The sequence below is a fragment of the Apaloderma vittatum genome, unplaced genomic scaffold (genome assembly GCF_000703405.1).
Source record: "Apaloderma vittatum isolate BGI_N311 unplaced genomic scaffold, ASM70340v1 scaffold6684, whole genome shotgun sequence".
NCBI lineage: Eukaryota > Metazoa > Chordata > Aves > Trogoniformes > Trogonidae > Apaloderma > Apaloderma vittatum.
The window spans coordinates 91,968-115,794 of NW_009714285.1; the positions used below are offsets into that span (position 1 = coordinate 91,968).

The 23,827-nt window shown below is 39.0% G+C and overlaps 1 protein-coding gene across 1 annotated transcript in view; it reads right to left on the reverse strand.

Moving 5' to 3' along the window:
• The window catches only part of IARS (isoleucyl-tRNA synthetase), a 102,327-nt gene that overhangs the window by 73,079 nt on the left and 5,421 nt on the right, over positions 1-23,827 (reverse strand). Inside the window, 5 exon segments of the mRNA XM_009868688.1 lie at positions 2,084-2,179; positions 3,777-3,837; positions 7,968-8,055; positions 9,932-10,079; positions 12,814-12,931. Coding sequence (XP_009866990.1) covers positions 2,084-2,179; positions 3,777-3,837; positions 7,968-8,055; positions 9,932-10,079; positions 12,814-12,931 — 511 coding nt within the window.

Below are 23,827 nucleotides of genomic sequence, written 5' to 3' on the forward strand. Positions count from 1 at the left end.
TTACTTTAAATTTTGTTGGAGAAGGATACATTTGTAAGCTACCAGCAATACAGAAGCTATGTCAGTAAGTAGGATTAAAAAAAAAACAACAACTTACTTTCTAACCCTATTTAACAAAAGGGACATACTTATTGTGAGAGGAAAGGATAGAGACAAGATACAATGGTTCCTGTGAAGGACTGTGCTCTATTTCTTCTCCTTTGACTCTTCCCTCCTGCTTCACTTACCCTTTTCCTATCCACCAACACAACAGTTAAAGCAAGTGGAAGAGAAGCCAATTAATTAGGAAGACAGTCCTGCATACAATCATGAGTTATCTCTCTTCTGTCATCTAAGCTTGTCCAAAGGCAAACATTTCATGCCAATGCATGTAATGCTCAGTACTCTCTACAAAGCCAACTGCGCAATGATTAATTCCTGAACCTAAACCAGGACCCTTTGTGAGCCTTTCCAAACACAAATAATCAAGGGCCATCAAACCGAACTACATGCACCCTAAAAGAAAAAGGTAGCAGCACTAAGTGGAACAGATATTATGCAATTTCCTTCTAAAGGTAGCAGAGCAAGTTGATTCAGGTCTATGCATCATGCATTATGGAGACAAGCTGCTTCTTAACTAATAAGTGCAAAATTTTGTTTGTGATGTTAGTGTGCCTTCTCACACAATTTTATGCATTTTTTTCTTCTGTTTTGTTTTTTGAATAGTTTTAAAGATAAATGCCTTATTTTCTAGGAGAGAAAAGATTACTTTTTTCCTCTGTGTTTACACAAATCTCTGTGTGCTTGTAACAAAACCAAATAAAAGAGGGCAGATAGTCCTTGCTCCAACTGGCCACTCAGGTTTTCTGTCAAGCTGTTTCCAACAACTAAACTGCAATGCACAAATACACAACAACACAATACAGCAGCCAAGGAAGAAGTTTCTTCCAGAGCCACTTCTCTATTAGCAGCCTATTCCCTTCCTTTACTCCACTTCCTACAGCAAGAATTCCTGACTTAAACCCAAGTCTGCTCCCTCATCCCTCAGTCAAGTCCTTGCAAGATTTAGCTACAGGGGATTGTCTGACGTACAAGTAGCGCGATAAGCTTTGGACTCCTTAAGACACGTTACCAGTCACCATTAATTTCTTTATTAACTACTAATGCCCAGCCTAATTTTCTTCATTAACAGTTGTATTAAACTAGGGCACCTTTTCATATCAATGTTCATCTTGACAAGGGTAGCACCACCACAATGGATGTATCCTTCTGCAAAATGCAGGAGGGGGGAAAAAGACAGAAAAGGATGGGATCTCTCACATGAATACAAAGAGGCCTATTACTAATGCCAACAGTTTCTGGAAATGATGATAGAGCTTGTGGTCCAGGGACTGCTAATTGCTGGGCATTGGCATCTCTATTGCAAGTTTTCTGAGGGCATCTTTGGAAAATGGCTGAAGACAGGACACTATACAAAAAGAACAATGAGTCTAAACTAGTACATTTAATTCATGTGTCTAAAAACTGAAGTGATTAAATCCATGAAAAATTACCCCTCTTAACCTTCAGAAGAATAGACTGAGGGAAAGGACAATGAAGACATAAAAAAGAACAGAGTGCAACAAAATCCTTTCACACCGAGGGATAAAGTCTCAGTACAAAAGCTGTCACAGCATTTTTTCATCCTCTAAAGTAATGAAATTGAAACACTGAACAGGGGCAGTGTGCAGAGCAGAACTGCTGCTACCATCCAAAGCTATCAGCAAAGCCAGTTTTGACTAATGGTGCAACAGATCATTTCTCCACAAAGCTATAGATTTAGACTTGGAGAAAAGCCATGATCAATGTCACTGAGAAGGTAACAGTGGTGAGTTCACAACACTAACCAAATCAAGGGACACCTAAAATCTCCAGTCTACCACACAAAGGGCATTAGTGAGTGCAAGAACTCATTAGAACACAATGCTACAGTGCATTACCAGTAAAGTAGCAAATGGAAGAACTGTTTAATATCAGTCACCCTGACAGACAGTCCCCAGTAGCTGGAAAGCCAGGCAATGTGTTGGAACAAAACCAATGTTACAGGTACGTAGCTCATACTCACAGCACCAAAATAGGGGGCCTGATGTACCACACCTGTGCCTTCCTCCTCCTTCACGTAACTGTCTACTACCACAGCAAAGGCACCTTGATCTTTGCACTGGAATACAAAAAGAGTTTTTTATATATATAATATATATATATATACACACAGCAAAACAGAATTCTTAAGGTCATGGAAGAACCACTAACCACCTGCAAGAGTAAAGAATTTCATTAAAATAAGTAACACAGTAAAATATGACATTTCTAACATTATTCGATCATTTCTCACCACTAAGATACCCAGGTTGTATACTTCAATTAAACAGTGTCACACATGATTAAACCCAAGACCTCTCCAGAAGGCCTCATAGTCCATTACTCTTCAGTTCGGAGATCTTCACACAGCTCTATGCTCACTTAACAGAAAACAAATAAATCAATATACTCCTGTAAGTAAGGATAAAACTACAAGGATTCTACACCTGGAAATCTCCTTGCATTTTCACATGCCCACTGTATCTTATAATTTTAGAAAAGAAGTTCGCTTTTAAAGTCATACATTTTATTTCCTCGAGAGAATGAGAAGGTCATATCAAGTAAAAAAAAAAGAAAAAAGCCAACAAAAACCTAACAATTTTCAGTGTGTTCGATGTGCAGATAATGAAAAATAAAGAGCTATTTTCTATTCTTTAATACATAACTTGTAAAAAACACCACTGCAGTCATAGCTGAATCAAATGTGTTACAAAACATTAGGTCTGGCCTGTTCTGAAGAGGGATACTTTGAGATAAGACATCCATTCTATGAAAAACAAAAAAAAACCAACCAAAACCCACAAACAAAGTGAATGCTCATCCGCTCCTTAGGAGTACAGCACGATTGCAAAAATTTATCCATTCCAAAACTTTACATCTGCAGTCCCATTTTTCAGATTCACCTGTGTTTGACTATTCTCTAGAAATAACAGGTCCCGCTCTCTGCAGAGGTTCTCACCTTTGCTGACTTCAGCACACACGCCTCAGAACAGAAAGTACTGGCAAATGATGAAACCTCTTCCACAAGTTAACAGCTGCTTGGCCAGCAGCACTGTAATCCACTTCAACTCTTTGAAAAACTTAATCCATTTTTAACTGTATTTTTTAAAAAATATATATGAATTTTCTAGTCTCTCTTATTGCTACATATTCTATTATCATCTGTAGTGCTATTAACCACACTAGATGTATGCAGCGCTTAAACATTGCACAGAAGGGCACCTGTAAAAAACAGATATATCAGTAGTTATTTTAGCAAAGGCTTTTTAACCCTTCAGTGAAAAGTACTACACATCTGTGCTTGTTATGTACAGCCATTCTCTTGTGAATATAAAATTTCTGGACAGACAGAAGCCTAATAGAAGCTCATCAGATAAAAGAGTTGAGAGAATACTGCCCATTTATCAATGTGTATTAGAAGTTTGTCTGCAATCTGAAACGGAGCTACTATTTATCAAACTCTTACTCTGGGTGTATTCAAAAGTTAAGGGAAAAAAGTACAGTCAAACAGTCAACTTCCTATTTTTCAACCATTCGCTAGGATTTCAAACTACTTTAATATAACCTAGAGTTTGCAATAAGGACACAAGATCTTTATAATCTAAACAAGGAATGCTGAAAATTGGGTTATTTTTGTCTTCGTATCTTGCATCACACACCAAACTTGCTTGTCTTACCTGAATAAAATATTCAAAGAGTGGTTTATATTTCTTGCCTTTAAGAACAATGCCGGGAAACCTGAGGAGAAGGATTTACATGAAGACAAATTAACAACTTAAGTGCTTGGTCAGCTGGCAGGAATGTTATTTTTTCCTACTTCATTTTTCCCCATCCTTAACAGAATTTTACTTGCTAAGACGAAGAAAAGACTATTTGCTCAATAGTTTGTTTCCCATTTCTACAGCTTTTTCACAATTCAGACTTGGACAAAAACCACAAAGTGCTTTAATGCATCTCTGCTGACAGTCGTCAGGCACACTTGTACCTGGCCTGTCTTTCAGTCAAGCAATCATTGTAAATTAACATAGTAATTAAGGATTAACAGCAAGCTCTTTCCAGTAAAGCCAGGCAAGGAGCTTCTGGTTAAACACAACTTCAATTTAACATTCACAGTGACAAAGCCCTACAGCTCAGCATATTCAACAGAATTAAATAAGCACTGATCCAAAACACCTAAAAGTTACACACTCAGAAGACTGTGACACAGGGCACTGCAGCGTTTAAAGCTCAGATGCCTCATTCCTTGTTCTAAACTCAGCACTGAAACTCTCCACAGGCATCTCAGAGAAAGATCCAACACAGACCAGACTGACTGAGGAACCAGCTGAGCCAGACAAGAAATACAAGGCAGAGGGAGAGCCGGCACATCTGGCTCTCTTCAGACCTCTGACAATAGTTGACAAAGATGGTGATTAGGTTGGGATTCACTACTCAGAACTCTTCTCAAAGTGCTTAAGTTGTCCATTTCAGGAAAAAGTTTAGATAAGACACAACTTCGTCTAACAGATGGGCTAGGTCTCTACATGTGTCACAGCTGTGGCATTTTGCTATACTCTTCTTGATCCTCATCTCCAAAACAACGGTCAAACAATAAAACACTTGCCTACTTCAAAGTGGGGAACTCTTCAAAGCTGTTTCATTGCAGCACAGAAAGGAACTCAAGCAGTATTTAATGCCAAGTTAAAGAGCATGACTCCTCAGCTCAGCATACATAATATCCACTGAGGAAAGGGGAAAGCTCTATTTTAAGCCACAGCTTCACGGATGGTTACTATATTATATATTACAAACAGCCTTAGGAATGTTTGAGGTGCTTAATAGAGATCAGATGAGAGAAAAGTATCCCAGTGTTCAGCCACACAGACGTGGGAATGCTTGGACAGAGAGAGTGAAGCACTAGGATTGGCTTTAAAAAAAACCAAAAAAAACCAAACGTTAAATTCTTCTTCAATCCAAGTCAGTTGAAGGTAAGGGTTGTAAATCTCATTCCCGACTTTCTCTTTTGAGATCTGAAATACTTTGCTCAACAGCAACCTGAATTTCAAGCTAAAAGTTTAAACTGTGCTGCTTTTTTGTGATCTAAGTTTTTACTGTAAGACTTGTTTAAAATCATTATAGCAATCTTTTGCTCTCAACAGATCTGCAATCTCTTTTTTGGGTTCTCTAGAATCCAAAAAGAGCCAACAGTGGAGAACAGTGGAAAGAAATTAAGTGCTTAATATGCAAATAGATTGAAATGTAACACAGAGGACAGAAAATGCTGATCGATCGTTTTGTATCTACCACTGCTAAATTAAATAGCAAGCCACTCAATGGACAGAAGTGGTGTAATGTACGAAGATCAATCCATCTGTGCAAAGCAGTGGAAAGAATTCTGATAAAGATGGTAGCCATCTCATCAGTGAAATAAAGAAGTTTTCTCCTTTTTTCCTCACACAAAACCTCACCATCTGCATCTGGGAGGAAAAGGGAGAGTCAGGTTTCAAGTATAGTGGCAAGTCGGAGAGCTCTCAGGAAGTTCAGATGACTTCAGATTCAGAATATTTTCAGTAAGATCATTCCTTGACCTCAGCCTGCCACCTGCTATAGAGCAAGTGTCATAATTTGTCCCTCAAGGGTCTGACCACCTGAGAATTTAAAAGTGAACTGAAGAAAGGAAAAAGTTAAAAGTGGAAAGCTCAAAGTCCATTTCCATTAACTTATATACTCGTAGATCTAAACCTCTAAAAGATCCATTCAACTACCAGCTATCCCTTAGCTGTTCCGCATTTCATGTCTGAATTTGTTAAATAACATAAAAATTGGAGCATGACCAAAAAAATTTCAACTTAGGACTGTAAAACTAATACAGAAAGAAAATAATAAAAGAGAATAAAAACTGCTAGCAGCCTTATGTATAGCCAAAAAGAGTTAAAAAGAAATTAAAATCAAAGACTTGGGGTGAGGGAGAAATTGGAAATAAAACTAGCCAGGGACATAAGCAACGACAAACAAAATCTGCGTATGATTGTCTTTAAGAGCAGATACTTCACAGTTCTAATGAAAACACCACACCAAAAAAAGTCTGAAACATTCAGTGCATTCCTGGATACAGAATGACTGCAACCAGACTGAAATTAGATTTGTAGTATTCCTTTAAAAGAACAATTTGGAAACAGAAGGCAACAGAGATCAACAGGGTCAACACATCTACTTTGCTTCCTTTTAAAAAAAAAATCTAGGAAATTTAATAAAAAATATTTAAGAAAAGACTGCATTTGGCAGAAGGCTTAGTTTTTAGACACTCAGAAGAGGTTTCCAAAGACAGGAAAGGAACACAGTACCTATACTTCAAGAGAGAAATTGAGTACTGATGGACTGAAAAACCCATCAGACTGGTGTAATAATTTGATTCAACTTGAAGTTATCGAACAGTTTAAAAGTGAAGTGCTAAAGAACCTACAATATGAATTTGTCAAGAATAAGTCATATCAAACCAAATTACTTCCTTTTAGGCAGATGAACTAGCTTAGATAACAAGTTTTAATAAAGCTTCTGATACTTTGGCACAGCATTCTGACACACACAAATACGTTTGCACAGACAACCAATCACTCTGAGAAAAAAAAAAAGTTCTTGTTAATTTGGTATCAGACCAATCAGACCAAAAGAAAGTTTCCAGTGTTATCCTGGCAGAGACCACCACAACGCTGACCTCTTCAATGCTTTTACAGATGACTCTTGAGCAAGAGAAAAAATCTGGAGATCAGAAGTTCTGCCAACCCTGAAGAATGAGAGCTCTGAAAATCACCTTTATAAACTGAGTTCTGGATGAAATTGGTACAGAACAAGTGATAGATGAAGAGAATTCAGCTGGCTAGCATGAGGTGGGGTAAATCAATACAGAAATACAACATAACAATTCCTCACCTGTCACAGTATGAGGCACCACAGTATCTTAAACAACATCTTAGGTAAACAGTCAAGCTCTATATTCACCTAATTCAATAATTACATGCAATTGCTTAGCTAAACTAAGATGTATCCTTTTTTGAAGTGTTTTTTACAGCTCTCAACTGCTCAGTAACAAAAAAGATAAAACCAAAAATAACGGGTATCAGTGAAGAAGGGTTGTAATTCTCAGAAAAATTCTAGTCTTTGATTATTTCTGTTTTATTGTGGTTTTGTGTCTTGGGGGCTTTTTTGTTTGCGTCTTAGGTTTCTTTGGTTTTTTACCTACCTGAACAAAGTGAGCAAATAAATATTGTGGTTTACCTCTTTAACAGGTTGATGTTTTATACAAAAGATTTATGAGAAACCAAGCTAAGTATTTTGTCTGAGAGAGCTACAGAATTTAATGCTGCACCCCCTATGTGGTCTGACTTATTAAATAATTCAAATTTTTCCACTGAACCGAGATGAACAAGCAGTCCTCAGAAAGCATTAACTGCCAGTAACTACATAACTTAGGTAGACCATCCTACAGAAACAGCACTTTCCTGTTAAAGACGTTGTTTTGCCCATTTCCCTTTAAATCTTTACACAATGTTTAGAAAGTGTTCAGCACTTGGACAATCTCCATGTATTAAGATTTTTAAAGTAAAGTAGTATCTTTCTAAGAAAACACAAAGGAAAAGGAAGGACTAGGGAACCTTTTCTTTCCTCCCCCACCACAATACAATGATTTCATGAAACTTGTTTATAGCTTTATGTACAAGATCAATTTGTTGTAGGAAATGTCAATCTCTCTTACAGATTTTTGCAAGATATACACACATGCAGGGACACCTATCTTTAAATAACGGCAAAATCTAACCTCTTGAAACATTTAACTTCTAATTTATAAAAAACCTAGAAGTTAACAAGTGTGTAATAATTTATGTACTTGCCTGTCAAGTATCTCATATTCACTGTCAGATTTGTACAGCGCTATCAGCCTGGATTCCATCAAAATGTAAATCTTTCCTGTGGCATTATCTAGAATACAAAATAAAATTAAAAGTTACATAAATCTCAATGTAATACTCTTATTTGCACCACTACAAAACCTTTCAATTTACGCGAGATGGTATCATATTAGCTGTAAAATTGCCCAGAATAATCCTGCTAATCAGCCACTGGTTTCCAGCTACTTCTGCCCCATACAGACACTTAATGAATACTTTTCAGAAGTTTAAACAGGAACTGCAGGATGAAACCCAATCTGTCCAAGAAATATCCCATCTTGTTTATTACCAGTGTGTCCAAGCAAAGCAACTGAAAAGTTTCAGTATACGTAAGTGCAACAGAGGGAAACAACTGCAAGATGGACAATTACTACATAAAATCAATATTATTAAGTTTACATTAGAGGTAATGATTGAACTTCATGCTGCCCTTCTGAGATTTATTATTCCAATCAATTTTATGCTTGGATTTCTCTGTAAAGGAAGTAAATATGAAGTGTTACATTATGAAGAAAACCCATTTTCCATCCTCAAACAGCCCTGATCTCTTAACTTCAATGACAAGTTTTATTCAGACTACTCCCCTACAAACTTCAGAGTCACTATCCCACGAACAGACTACGCCAAAGACATCCTAACTCAGGCAGGTGCAGGTGATATTTCTGAAAGTACTCAGTAACTCTTTCTGAGGTGACCAAATTTATGTTGAAAACCTTTGAAAACTAGAACATATTTGGTTCTCTCTTAACAAAGAAAATCCAAACACATGGAGTTTCACATAAATGCCTCTGAAACTTCTCACACGTAACATTGCCTTAGGCATAGATAAGATTCATGTGGTTATGTTACAACTGGAAGTTAGTTTTAGCATTTTTTTAATCCAGATTAAATGCTATTATCAAGTCATATATACATATATATAGATATCTCTCTCCCTTTTCGTTTTTTTAAATGTACACTGAAAAGTCAGAAAAAGTTGAGTACTTTCGGAGAACCTCAAAACAGTCACACAAGTACTTTCATCCAAATTCCTGCTTACTATTAAATTAAAAATAAATTTAAAAACAAGGAGGTTGTAGATGAAGACATTATTAAAGACAACTGCATTCCAAGGATAAAATAAATTCCTAAGTGAAAAAGAAGATACATCAGAACACACTCCTTTGTCCACTGGAAAAAACAGAACTGTAAACCCTGGAAGACAACTTGAAACAACGATGAGAAAAGTCACAGCCTATACTGTTCAGGCACTCTACACGGCTTGTTGCATATAATTCCTGCAGTGCCAGGTGCTCCTGTGAAAGAGATTACCTTACAGGTCAACTTGCTTAGCCAGGCACAACCAATTGCTCCATGAGTAAAGACAAGGCACTTGGTCAAATGTATTCTTACATTGGATGTACCTTGCCTTACACCTGTGCTAAAAAACCCACTTTGGTCGGGTTGAGCTTAGTTTGTGATATCTTACAGCTGTTACGTATTAAGAGGACAGAGATGTTCAATTATGGCAACTTGGCTGTCACACAGCAGTAACCTCTTCATGACTCTGAGCCCCAAGAAAGGAAGGAAGAAAAATAAGCTGGGGGCACCCGGTCACACCTCCCTGCCTCTGCAATATGGCGCGACTTCAAGAAGACAGATAAAAAATTTTCTCTTCATTTCATCTGTCAGTATTTTTTAGGGAACAGTACTCACAAAACATGTTAAAAAAAAAAAAAGAGCATAACGGTCAGAAATCATCAGCCACACAGGAAGTAAATCTCATCCTTGAAAATAACACTGATCCAACCCCAGTAAAGTGCTATAAATTTAGCATAAAACAAGTCTACCATATAAAATACAAGTACAGATTCACAGGCACTGAAGAAAGAAGCATTCATTATAAGTCACCTTCAGTTAATACTTGCCTCTCAATTTTACATACTGCAATTCTGGATTAACGCAAAGGGCCAAATTGCTAGGCAAGGTCCAAGGAGTAGTGGTCCAAGCAACAAGAGAAACACTTGCATCTTCATCCAGTGGGAAGCTCACAATCACTGAAGGATCTTGAACATCCTTAAAAACAAGATAAATCAACAGAGGATAAGGGCGGGGGGGAGAAGGTTTACTGCATGTATTAGTGAGAAAATACAAATTTAAGTAGTAGTAACCATTACTGCCAAAACCTAAAATTGCAGTTTGCACCGTTCATCACTCTAGTGGTAGAAGGTAAAGTGGCAGCATAAGAAAGTTCAGAAGAAAGAACACCAGTCACGATGTTCCTCTGTTATACCAGTGCAAACTGTCAGTCCAGAAAGGCCACAGAGTTCAAAATTCAGATTAGCAGTGAGATTCTGGGAATTAGCTGCCAAAACAGAGCTGAGTGCCAGCTACCTCAAGTACCTCTTATAATTCCATTTTAAAAGTTTACAATCAATCTCAACCATTAAGAAAATCAGGAGTTTCTCAGATACGGCTACACAAAGCCTTTCCCCACCTTTTCCTCCAGAGTCAGGGAACAGGAAGAACAGCCATCACTTAAGAAGCTGCAATCTCTTACTAGAAGCTGTTGTTAGCAGGGTGAAAAAAAAAGTTTGGAGTACTTAAAACCAAGAATACGTCAATATTTAAAAGCAAAAAAATTTCAGGGAAGAAGACCTTTGTCAGCTACTCTATAAAACTTTGTCTTCAAATGAATTGAATCACTTGAAAACAAGTTTTTCTTTTAGACAAGTACAATCCTACTCAGTCACTTCACATGTCACAAATTATAAAAAGCAGGTTGAATAAGCAAGTCTAATCTTGCAAACGGGATTTAAAAGTAAAAAAATTTCAGGGAAGAAGACCTTTAGCTACTCTATAAAACTTTGTCTTCAAATGAATTGAATCACTTGAAAACAAGTTTTTCTTTTAGACAAGTACAATCCTACTCAGTCACTTCACATGTCACAAATTATAAAAAGCAGGTTGAATAAGCAAGTCTAATCTTGCAAACGGGAAATTTTCACTATTAATTTTAAGTGCCAACCAAAACCAGGTGCCACAAACACACAGACCCTAAACACTTTCATCTGTCCTATCCCCTCTCCAAATCCCGTGCAAGGCGCTCTGGTTTCCACCCAGCAGCATGGAACAGTTAACAGCATCACGGGACAGGCAGCTATTTATGTTTAAGCTAAGGGCTGCTCCAGAGGGAATTTTCTGTGAACAGCTGGTGCAGTCAACAGTAAAATATAAATATTACATAACTCTTGAACCACGCTCAACACCACGCAAAGACCGAGCTATCACTACAGTTCTGTCTCTACCCATTGTTAAGTAACACCGTAGGCTATTCGCTTCATTTTCTGAAGCACAGAGTTGACCAGGTAGATAAAAACAACCAGCAAGCCACAAAAAATCACCCATCCAGGCTGCCAAAGAGTGTCATTGTATAATATTTTATCTGTTCCCAAAATTATGCCTGCTTCCACCTGAAGATATTTTTTCAGTTCAACGTAATGCAAGCTGCTGACATAGCTTACTCAAGTGTATGTGAGACACATAACTCAGTTTCTAAACACGCTTCTTGTGTCCTATTTCTCATGACAGGTGTCCTGATTCTCACAGGATCGATAAGCAGAAGCCAAAGCCTGCTTTCCACAGCGAGAAGGGTAAGAGCTGCCTTACATCCAGAAATGACTGGTCTCACCAAGAATAAATCATGTCAGCTTACAGACCCTCAGCATTTCAGTCTTCAAAGTACCAACTCTAGCAGACAAAAAAAGATAATTTTTGCATGAAGTGGCAGAGCATCACACCCCCACACACACTCTCTACAGGTTCTAGAGTAAGAAATAGCATCTAAATATTTCATTAAAAGTCAAAAGAGCTTTGCTCTATGGAAAAGGGGCACACACACACACAAAAGAAAAAAAATCCAAAAGAGTCTTTGCTCTATAGAAAGTTTACTAAACTGAGCCTATATGAAATGTCAGTTAATAAGCACAAGCTTGAATAGTTTTTTAAAAACACTATTTTTGGCCAGTGGATTGGCCTTTTTTAGGCCAGATATAAAAAATACCAGATGTACAATTTGTGCTAGCTCTCTGCTGTAACAACATAAGCGATTTACAATATAAGGATACGGAGGCCTGAGTGGGGATGGGAAAGGATACAAAATCCCTGTCCAGAAACTACTAATTTGGAGAAGTGGGACATGAGTTATGCCTTCACATATGTGAACATTAGGCTGTTGCAAATGACAAGCTGCACCCATTATATCTAGAATATCTTACAAAACATAGTATGCCATGCATTATATTAGGCAAAACATTTCCTGGAATATCTCAATCTAAAATAATGTTTCCTAGAAGAGCTATTATCCTAACAAGTAAATGCAGTCTTTGACAATTCTTAATAATCTCTTCACGGAAGACTGCAACTCTACCAAGTATCTTCCTCTCTTTAGAACTGCACAGACAGGGACTGCTGCAGCTTTAAGTATTTACCAAAAAAACCCAACCCAGTGCAATGCTCATCTTGAGAGCCCAGAGAGGAAGTGAGAGTAATTTATTAGAATACAACAAAGTAGATACTTCACATATCTCTAAGTAGTAACTGAGAAGAACAAGGAAAAAGTCTAAGAACAAATGATTAAAAAAAAATACAGAAAATAAAAACCTCACTTATCTAAATTTTTACTATCGGTTTGGAGTGTAATAACATACTTCTGTACCACTAAGCAAAATATACTAAAGCTTTCCAAATCCACAGTGAAAACAATTGAGAAATCTTTTTGCAACTTGTCATCACACATACACTGACTTACCTTGTAATTCTGGTGGGACTCAAAGTTTGACAGTGGAGTGTTGCAGGCAGTCGAAAAAGGCATGACCTTAACACCTCTATACACCAGACCTTTGTCATATAGTTGCTTGAAAACCCACCTGGAAGTAAACAAGTAACATGGAATAGCACTTGGCAATTCAGATTTAGTAGTCAACTGCAAAAATAGCATTCTGCTCTAGCTGGAGCACCATTTAAAACGACACCTTTTTAAAGCAATCAAACATCAACTGAAGACAATACTCGCAAGTCAAAAGAAAAGAGAGAAATTGATTGCAACCTAATTCTGCCTGATTTTTAGCTTTAGCTGATTCCACTAGCCTGGATTTTCCATGCACTGACTGCACAGTACACAGTATTTAGATGAAACACAAATCCACGTTGCTGATTAATCTTTCTCACATTTCTTGAACACAAAGACCACCTGAAACGTGAACTACTAACAAGGCTGAAACCAACCACTATTTAGAGAGAAGACATAGTGACATGGCTGCTCGTTCATCACGTGATCTTAAGCACCGAATACAGCAACCAGTGCTACAGAAGAGACAGATACAAGTTAGAGACACCTGCAACCCACCCTGAGTAAATCCTGACAAGGTAAAGAGCACTCCTCACAAGAGGGCACAGCTAACCATGCAAACTAATTAACTCAGTCCCACAATTTACATTCATGTTCTCATTTATTAGCTCATTTCATGCTGGACTTAGTCCCTGTCCAAGACTACAGTCTCACATTAAGCTTTAATTCTATTTAAGAAGTCATCAATACAGCCTGTAGCCTACTTGGATCCTTACATCGTCCTGAAATAATCAAGACAACACCTAATATTATAATACGACAAACTGAATCAATGCTCAAGATGAACAAAAGCTCAAAGTGAAATTTATTTCACACAGGAACTCATCATGCATCCACATCACTGACAAAACCCTATGTTTCTCTGTAGGTGAATATTGCAGGGTTTACTAAAGCATCATCAATATTTATCAGCTGGCCAGATCTTACTGACCTGCATGATGAGTGGTACAGCCTGCAGGTTGGCTACCTTAAAAGCAAAAGCAGGAGAGGGCAAGCCTTAAATAATCATGCCACATTCAACTCAAAAATCAGAGCTTCTGCAGAATCTGGTCATTTCAAATTCCACATCTAAATTGTTAAACAATGCTGACTTTAAAAACTATTTTTTCAAACTATGTTTTCAAACCATCCTGATCAATTTGTGGGTCCCTTTTCAAATAAATAGCTCATTGCTAAGCAACCAACTCCATCCTGCCAAGCAGCACCATTTTCTGCATGCTGTCATTTTGTGCTTGAGTATCTGGACCTGTATTTAAGTGAGTGACTTGCCTTATACATTTGAAATCATAATCTATAATATGAAACACACACAGACTATTGCACTGATTTCTACCTGCAGCCTGAAACAAGAAGATCAAAAGATACACACTCCCCTTCTGTCATGGAAGTCAGACGGTATCTCAACCAGAATAGTTATTACCGTGCAGATTAGATAGCTGTAGAAAATACAAACCGCTATATGGAGGAGATTCATCCAGATTCATCCATGAGCCTCTAGTAAGTCCAAAATTTCCTGAGTGGTTACTAACATCAGAAAATTTACATAATCTGAACTCTAAGATGGCTAAAGCTCAAGAGACCCTTAACAGCATCAAGGCCTGCCACAGAGGAGTCAAACCCAGAAGTCTTCCACTCCAACAAAGGTGCTGCCCCACTTTACACACACAACACAAAAGTAAAGTAATAAGTATCACCCACAGGCAACCTGTGGCTGCCTGACCCCTAACCTGAATTTGAAATATAGCCACAAATGCCTCTGTTTTACAGCAGAGGCTGTATCACCTTAAGCTTGCATAATTATAAATGTCATTTATAAAAATGATTCATGAATATAGTTTCACCAGCTTTCAATATATACATTTGAGCTGATTAACTGCAGAAGTTTTCGTGTGAGTTAAAAAGCAATTAAATGTATGCTTACCATTTCACAGCATAATTAATGCAAACTGTGACAAGTGACAGCATTTATACTGAAGGCGTTTTACCTGCCTTTCAAAAACAGTCAACTAAAATATCTACAGCAAAAAGCTCCTCTTTATCACTACTTTATAAAGAACACTGCCTGCTAACAGTATAGAAGAAAACTACTGAGAGAAACACTGAATACTTCATTCGGCTGTAACTGTAAACTCGGGACAGATGAACGCTAGATGGAGCTGCCAAGTTGAAAATCCAAGGCAGCATCTCCCTCTTGTGGTAATTCTGTCCTCCAAACCAAGTGCTCCCCAGTTGTTTCACCACTAAGCAAAAAGAAGCTTTCAAAGCATATGATTCTTCAGAGCTTCAGAGTTCTTCACGACCATTCACTTGGAGTTTATCATAATCTTTACTCTCGGATAACCACTCCAACATAATCAAAATTCTGATTGAATCAAGACTGTTGCTTGATGTAAATAGCATTTTTATCACTACAAAAAGCACTTATCTTGGAAAAACGCATAATTGGTTTTCCTAACAAAGAAAAGCTTCTGAGAACAGTTCTTGTGTGACCATCAGTAGCACACAGGAGATGACTCTCAGAGAGCTTCCTGCTAACAGCACCTAAAACAAAGCAACTACTGTTAGAATGAGGCTCATCTTATCAAGAGTAACTTACAGGTGTATATCATGTGCTGCTTAAAAATTCAGCACACGGTATTTTAGGCAATAACCCATCAAAACATGTTTTAACCCTTATGTTTGCAAAATGCTGACAATTTGCAAGACAGAGGGTCTAGATTTGTAAGCCAAAATTGAAACTGTAGTCCTTAAAAAAAAAAAAAAGGAAACCCACAGAGTTCCTTTCTACTCACAAAAAGAAAACATTTACTCACAAAAGTTACAAATCAAATCCTGTTCCTCTAACTCTGCCAGACTTCTCAAAACAAAAATAAATTTAAGTGCATCTTCTTGGCTGTGAGCAATTAGACCCTCCTTCAGTAAAGAAAAACGAGGCTAGGGAGAAAGCGAACTCCAGATGCCTGTTTCAGCCACTAACTAAAAACAGAGAATCTGGTCCTAAAGATACAAGGTATCTTTAACTTCTAAAAAGCATGACACAAACTGAAAACAGTTTGCAGTTCCGGAAGTGTCACCAGGGGATGTTACAACTGTTTAGAGCCGGGACCGTAACCAAAGATTTAGAGTTACTCTTGCCATGGCTATAACTTCCAAGACATTGTAACTTTGCTACAATATTTTTTTATTCAAGTCACATACACACCAGGCAAACATCACATGGATACAATAAAACTCCTGCAAAGGGAAATATTGCTTCCAAAAGGTACTAAATCAGTCAACGCAATACTCTAAACACACTTGGCATCCTACATAAAATCCAACATCCCATAACATCCTCCAGCAGATGTGAAAGCAAGCTGCTGACTTCAGACAAGTACATTCACATCACATGGAAGAGGACTTGATCTTACAGCTTCTCAAGTTCCTAATGCCATTCTTTTGGAGCATCAAATGACTTCAAGTGATCAACTGGTTCTGTTGGCAAGGACTCAGTATCTAAGGGTTTCCTAAGGGTTTGAAAACTCCTAGCTCTCCAGAAAATGAAACTGCTCATTACTAACACCAAGACATTATTTTCAAACTTCTGTAAAGTGCCTTCCCCTCTCTTTCATTTAAAAAAAAAAGGGCACACAAGAATTGTAAACTCAGTTATCAACAAAGACTGAAAGTAAGGTGGGCAAAACATCACAACAGCAGGATCTAGAAGTGTACAATTTCAACATATCCATGGTAGTATAGATTAATGAATGAAATTATTGCTGTTACCTAGCATCAGTTCTTGTCAAGATAAAACAGATTTAATAGACTTCGTAGACTTACAAAAAAAGAAATAAGTCACAAACACCAGACTACGTGTGTGTCATCTACATAGTTCAGCAAGCAGGCGACATCCAAACAGCAGAGATTTCTGAGGAAAAGGTTCTCCTGTGACACATGAGCAACTTGAAAGATAAGATGAAATCCAAAAGAAAGCAACAATCAAAAACAGATGCATGGGGACAAAAACCAGAAAAAAGTACTCAAACAACACGGCACACGAGTCAGAAAAGTACAGATGTAACAGGAACATTATGTCCAATAACATACACAGACAGCTTGTCTTTTAAATAGCATCTTTTGAAGAACCCTTCAGACAGACAGAAAAAGCATTTGTTCTAGGGCCTAGGAATCCTAAGTGCAGAAGTTGTCAAGTCTTGTGTTCAACTACCAGTGAAAGCTTTAAAATCCCAGCATATACTGATTATTCTGCTCCACGTCTACCCTCCAAGCCATAATCTGGATTTCCACAAGCAGGAAAAAACAAAAGCAGAAAACAACTTTTACTGCTTACTCTGAAAAGAAAAACAACAACAATCCAGTTGCTTTGATCTTTACAACAAACCAGTCGCCCTGTCTGTGAGGAGTCCCCATGTACCTTCTCACTGAGAAGTGCTAAGCCTGCAGGACACTGACACTAATGAGAGCGCTCATCTTGAGAATACAGAGGATGAAAAAAATGTCATGCCAAAAGCAAAACAAAGCAACACACAGGGATTGAGGCAGCCCAAGGTAAACGTTCCAGTTTCAGGAGCCACCTACAGCCTCTTCAGCTGCAGCTCAGGAGGAGTGTGGTGGTATCCCAAGCCTGACGCTACTACAGAAGATAAAGGGCAGAGTTGTGAGGCCAAAGGCCACACCTGGTAAGGGAGGAAAGAGAATCCCTCTTGATACAATCCTAAAGGAAAACTGAAGCTGGAACAACTGAGATGCATCCGGTGGAGGGAAGGCAGCAATGGACAAAGAGGCCCATCACCAGAGGGAGCTCCACACAGCAGTTCCACACAGAACAGAGTTTTCCGTGTAGAGCCATGATCACAAACACTTAAGAGTACGAGTTTTCTACTGTAACTAGGAATGTTTTCCACTCTTCCCTCAACTACCACCTAGTGTTATTACAAAAGGATTCAAGAGTATTTTCTTAGGGTACAGAAGTAGCCAAGAAGTGTTTCTGCCACCTCTGGTTTCACACCACACAAGCAAGTCTTTCAAAACCTACATGGAGCTTTCAACTGTTTTTAACATTGAATTATACTCAGACTGAAAACGCTAAATTTAGTCACTAGATGGTGATAAGAGGTTGTTTAACTAATCCTAAAGTTGTACCAAGGAGGAAATTAATATCCTTAGTCATTAGACTGAGAAATATGTCACAGTGCTGACCGCAGACCTATTCATCTCCTTTTCTCAGCATTTCACATGCTGTTTCCTCAGTGGCCAGGGAGAACTGCTGTTCAGGTGCAAACTCACAGCTGGCTGAAGAACTAAGTAGTAAAGCCTGTAGTAAAGACAACAATTTAAAATTATTATTTACATTTTTTCCCCAAAGCTCATATGCTTCTTTCAGACCAACAGTAACCAGTAAAAAGTTTAAGATCACATCAGACTGGTCTCAGTTTCACTATACCTGTCTCATGAGCTGTATCAAAACAACAACAAAAAACCCAAAACAAAAAAGCCACACACCAAAACCCAGAAGGAATATATTGCACATCTGCTACATGCTAATTCAAGGACATAATTCTCGTATTGTTTTCAGTGAAGGACACACTTTCAGTGAGATTCAAGCTGGCTGCAGGATGGATATGCAAATTCTACAGAATCAGAACTTTAAAAGTTCTGTTTAAGACATGAAGAGTTGACTATGTCTTCACATGAGAAATGACTACAGTATCACCTCTTAATGACACCAACCTTCAACCTTACCCTTAAAAAATTGGCCAGGATGCCACAGTTTTATCATTGGAGTCAGTTTTGTTGTAAGCGAAAATTTAGCAGGCTGAAAATTCATTCTACTCTGCCAACCTCCATACAGCACGGCACCAAAATGCTTACAAAGCAGCCACTTCCAACTAACCCATTACAAAATATGAAAAAGAATGCTCTCTAGCATCCTGAACTTGTATAGTATCTCTGCAAAACAATACCAAAGGATGTATTTGGTGTCTGAGTCCTAAATTATTTCAAGTCTAAACAACTTAGATAAAATCAGCCACCACTGGAAACATTTGTCACAAGTATTACATTAGTTTCCTGAACTCAAACATCATGGCTGAAAACACATTTCACAGAACGATAGAAATTCCAGTTTAGACCACTCCAGCACCGCAAGTGCCAGAGAGAGAAAAAAATAAATGACAAACAAACATAGGGAAGAAAAAAAAGCACCTAGGTTCAGCTGATTAAGAGATGAAGGATAAAATCCTTACCATATTTTAACCACAAAATACATGGTTATCACGCTCAGTACCAGTATAATTACCAATTTTTTTTCCTGGGCCCAAGAGCACTGTTCCACTCCCACAGAGAGAGAGGGTAAAAAACAAACAAATAAACAAAAAAACCACAAACAACAACAACAACAAAATCACCTCAGTGGACAGGCTGATATGGTCACCAGGTTACAGTCAGTGCAGAAATTAATCTGCAGTTTGTATTTCAAACTTAACTGGACACTAAAGTTTTAAAACTTCGTGGGTTTTTTAATTTAAAAAAGAACTCGCATTAAATAAAAATCAAGTTAATTTTAAGAGAAACACACCAGAATCTACCACTCAAATGAACAATACTAGTGGATGTAAAATGTAACTTCAGTAACAAAGATTTTCAGCTTGATGATTGCCCAGGTAATGATCTAATTTATTTTTTTAGAAAGTTGTACGTTGCCTAGTTCAAAAGCACTACTGCAACTACAGTTACAGTGCCCTCTCAAGTTTCTATTTTAGAGTCTGTACTGCAAGCAAGCATTAGAGGAGGCAACCTTTTTAAGCCAGGTTAAAGAACAGAAAATGTTTCACAGGGAGAAGAAAAAAATAGTTAAAAGAAAAAAAAAAAAAGTTTAAGCTGTCAAGAGAGCCCCTACAGCTAGTTCAAAGCAAATTGTTTTTTAAATGGTCCTTGGAAGATGCTAATTAGACAGGAAGAAGGTGCCATTAAGTATTTTTGTAACTTACAAAAGGAAAGTTCCTCGTCAGTTTTAGGTTTGTGATTATGCAGAGTTTCTTCAGCTAAGTTAGATAAACATCTGCTCCCTTCCCACAGTCTTTTCAATAAGCACTGAAAACTCACTGGCACTTCAGCCCTCTACAACAGCTTCAGGGACATGTGCAAGTTCCGTCAATCCTTTAGCATAACTATATATAACTAGCTATACAATTAAAGACTATTAGTAAAAGTAAAATAACTTCAGTAATACTTGAACGTGCATATAATTTGCTTTTCAATGGCTTTTTGTCAGCATATACCCTGCTAAACCACTCCCAGAACTCACCTTGTAACTCTATCACCTGAAGGACTCAACGTTGCCATTTCTTCCCTATGTTAAGTCAATTTGATAATCTTTATCCTATAAGGTCATCTTGTCTTTTGGAATTCCAAGAGCCACCCTGAATATATTGCCAAAATATCCAAACTTTACTTAGCTCTGCACCAGGAGTCCAAGACAGTTGTCAAACTATGCTGCCAAGAAAACGATCACAGCAGATTCCCAGACTCTAAAATCAGGCTTGAAGAAGAGGTTTAGAGCTAAACTGAGTTTGGATAGTTTGCCCACTTGCAGCTGACACTGAAGATCAAGAATGTGGAGATGTAATGTAGTTTCCTAAAACAAGCAAGGAACATATTATTACCTCTTCAGAATTGCTTTTAAGTTGATGAGGAGTAGTAAGATGTCAAGGCTCACTACAATCAGTACCATTGTACTTTATACTGAAAAACACTACTATCCTGAAAAAGAAAAATATAGGTCAAATAATTCCCTCACTTCAACATCAAGAGATTTGACATCACCTTAATTACTCTGCCTTCTCCACGGACACCCCTTTGTCACGGCAAAGAAGCTTGCGTGCCCTTATGAGGTTGCAAGCTATGCTGGCAGTGGCATATGCCTCCAGTAGGGTCTCCCATGCCAGACAGGTCTCAACTGAAGGGTCAGACTAAGTGTGTCCACAGGCAGGATGGGCTCGTTGGCCTCCTGGCAACCATCCCACAAGAAGGACTACTCCAATTCCAAACATGGGCAGATGGAGCTTGTTTAGCCCTGTAAGACCATCCATCTAAGAGAAGGATACTCTAACTAAACCTACGTCCTGAGGACTTTGCTGTCACTGTCCAAGCTTGCTAGGCCCTGGCAGATGAAGCTTAGGAGTACAGGGTGGGGCCACTTCTGCACACGCTGAGCCTCACCTAAAAAATCCATTGCACAGGCTTGAAGGTTACACCTACGTTTGTAAAGTCCTGTAGCGACAGGCAAGGGATGAAACGGTAGGTGATAAGGTGCACTGGAAGCCACAGACCCAACCTGCATGCAGGCGGTTCAGGACATTGGTCACTCGAGGCTGACCCCAGAGATGACAGTCCTGTTTGGCAACATCCTGAATGACCAAGCAGCCTTTTTCATGGAGAGCACTCCTTGCTCTACACGGAGAGGGGTCTAGAAAAGGTGGCCTGACCAAACTTCATCTCCGCCTTCCACCCGGTTGGCTAACCGCGGCCAACAGGCATCTTCTGATGTGGTCGAACAAACACAAAGGCATACATCTGCCTCTAAAGGTGTGTTCAGATTGACACTTGCATGTTGGAACATTAGAACCATGCTTGATCCTGCAGATAGCGGATGGCCTCAGCATTGTTGTGCTCTAATTGCCCACAAACTATCACGACTCAACATCGACATTGCTGCTCTCAGTAAAGTTCGTCTCCATGAGGAAGGAAAGCTCAAAGAACATGGTGCTGTCTACCCACTCTATTCGTCAGGCAAACCCAAAACTGAAAATCACCTTTCTGGAGTTGATTTCACGATTAAAAACTCCATTGTCTCCAAACCTGAAAATCTGCCAACAGATCACTCCAATCTCCCTACGCCTCCCACTACACAACAAGCAATATGCTGTTCTCTTCAGCATATATGCCCCAACTCTCCAAGCTGACACTACAGAAAAAGACAAGTTCTACACTGACCTGCATCACCTCACCCAAAACGTTCCTGCAGATGATAGGATCATAATCCTTGGTGACTTCAACATCAGAGTAGAAAAGAACTCTGAAGCCTGGAAAGGAGTACTAGGCAAGCATGGTGTTGGAAACTGCAATGACAATGGTCGCCTCTAGCTAGAGTTTTGTGCAGAGCAGCAGCTCACCATCACCTACACTATCTTTCAGAAGAAAGACAGCTTGAAGACAACCTGGATGCATCCTCGATCCAAGCAGTGCTTGGCACTTCATTGATTACGTCTTAGTGCGCCAGAGCAATATTCGCGATGTCTGCCATACCTGAGTGACGCCTAGTGCAGAATGTCAAACAGACCACCGCCTTGTGCGATGCAGATTTAACCTCCACTTTAAGCCCAAACCTAAGAGGGGCAGCATTCCAAGGAGAAGGCTCCAAGTTAACAATCTTCAAATAGCTACAGCGAGAGACAGCTTCCAGGTAAACCTTCAAACTAGACTTGAAGACCAACTCATAGATCCCTCTCCTAAAGCGCTCTGGCAACATATTAAAAATAGCATTCAGTCTTCTGTAGAATCTTTAGGGTTCTCCTCCAAGAAAAACGAAGACTGGTTTGATGAAAACAATCAAGAGATCCAGGAATTGTTGACAAAGAAGAGAAACGCTCACCAAGCACACCTCGCTCAGCCATCCTGCCATGTAAGAAAAGCAGCCTTTCATCCTGCATGCAGTAAGCTCCAACTTCGAGACATCCAGAACAAGTGGTGGATCAACCTACACGAAAAGACTCAACTATGTGCTGATTCAGGTGACCACAGGGGATTCTATGAGGCTCTGAAAGCACACCATGTTCAATGCCAGCTGCTAAGCACAGCCAAATGCTTCTCACAGATAAAGCCTCCATCCTGAATTGATGGTCTGAACATTTCCAGACTCTCTTCAGTGTCAACGTGTAGTGCAAGGCTCAGCAATTCGGCACATCACACAACAACTGGTGAAAAATGAATTGGATATAGCCCCTACTATGGGAGAGACTCTCAAGGCCATATAGCAGGTGAAAACTGGCAAGGCAGCTGGGACTGATGGAATCCCAACTGAAGTCTGGAAGCATGGAGGCCAAGCATTCCATGTCAAATTTCACAAGTTCATTGTGTGTTGCTGGGAAAAAAAAAAAGCGGACTACCACCAGATCTCCATGATGCAGTCATCATCACCTTATACAAGAAGAAAGGAGAAAGATCAGACTGGCCAAATTACTGAGGTATTACTTTGCTCTCTATTGCTGGTAAAATCCTTGCAAGAATACTTTTGAACAGATTAGTACCAGCCATCTCAGAAGAACTTCTATCTGAAAGCCAATGTGGTGTCAGAGCCAACAGGAGTACCACAGACATGGTATTTGTTCTCAGACAGCTGCAGGAGAAGTGTAGGGAATCGATACAACTTTCGTTGACCTTACCAAAGCTTTTGACACTGTGAGCAGAAAAGGCCTGTGGCAGATCTTGGAACTATTAGGATGTCCTCCCAAGTTCCTCAGAATTATTATCTAGTTAAACAAGGATCAGTGCAACCAAGTCAGATATGGTGATGCACTCTCTAAGCCCTTCTCAACAACCAATGGCGTGAAACAAGGTTGCGTTCTCACACCAACTCTATTCACAGTCTTCTTCAGCGTGATGCTCCAACAGGCCACAGCAGGCCTCAAAGATAATGGCATTTACATCCGTTATCGTACCCATGATAACCTATTTAACCTAAGGCGACTGAAGGCCCACACTAAGACCCTAAATCGCCTTGCCCAGGAGCTGCTTTTTGCTGATGATGCCGCCCTCGTTGCTCACACAGAAGCAGCTCTGCAGCGCTTAACATCCTGCTTTGCAGAGGCTGCTGAGCTTTTTGGGCTGGAAGTCAGCTTGAAGAAGACAGAAGTTC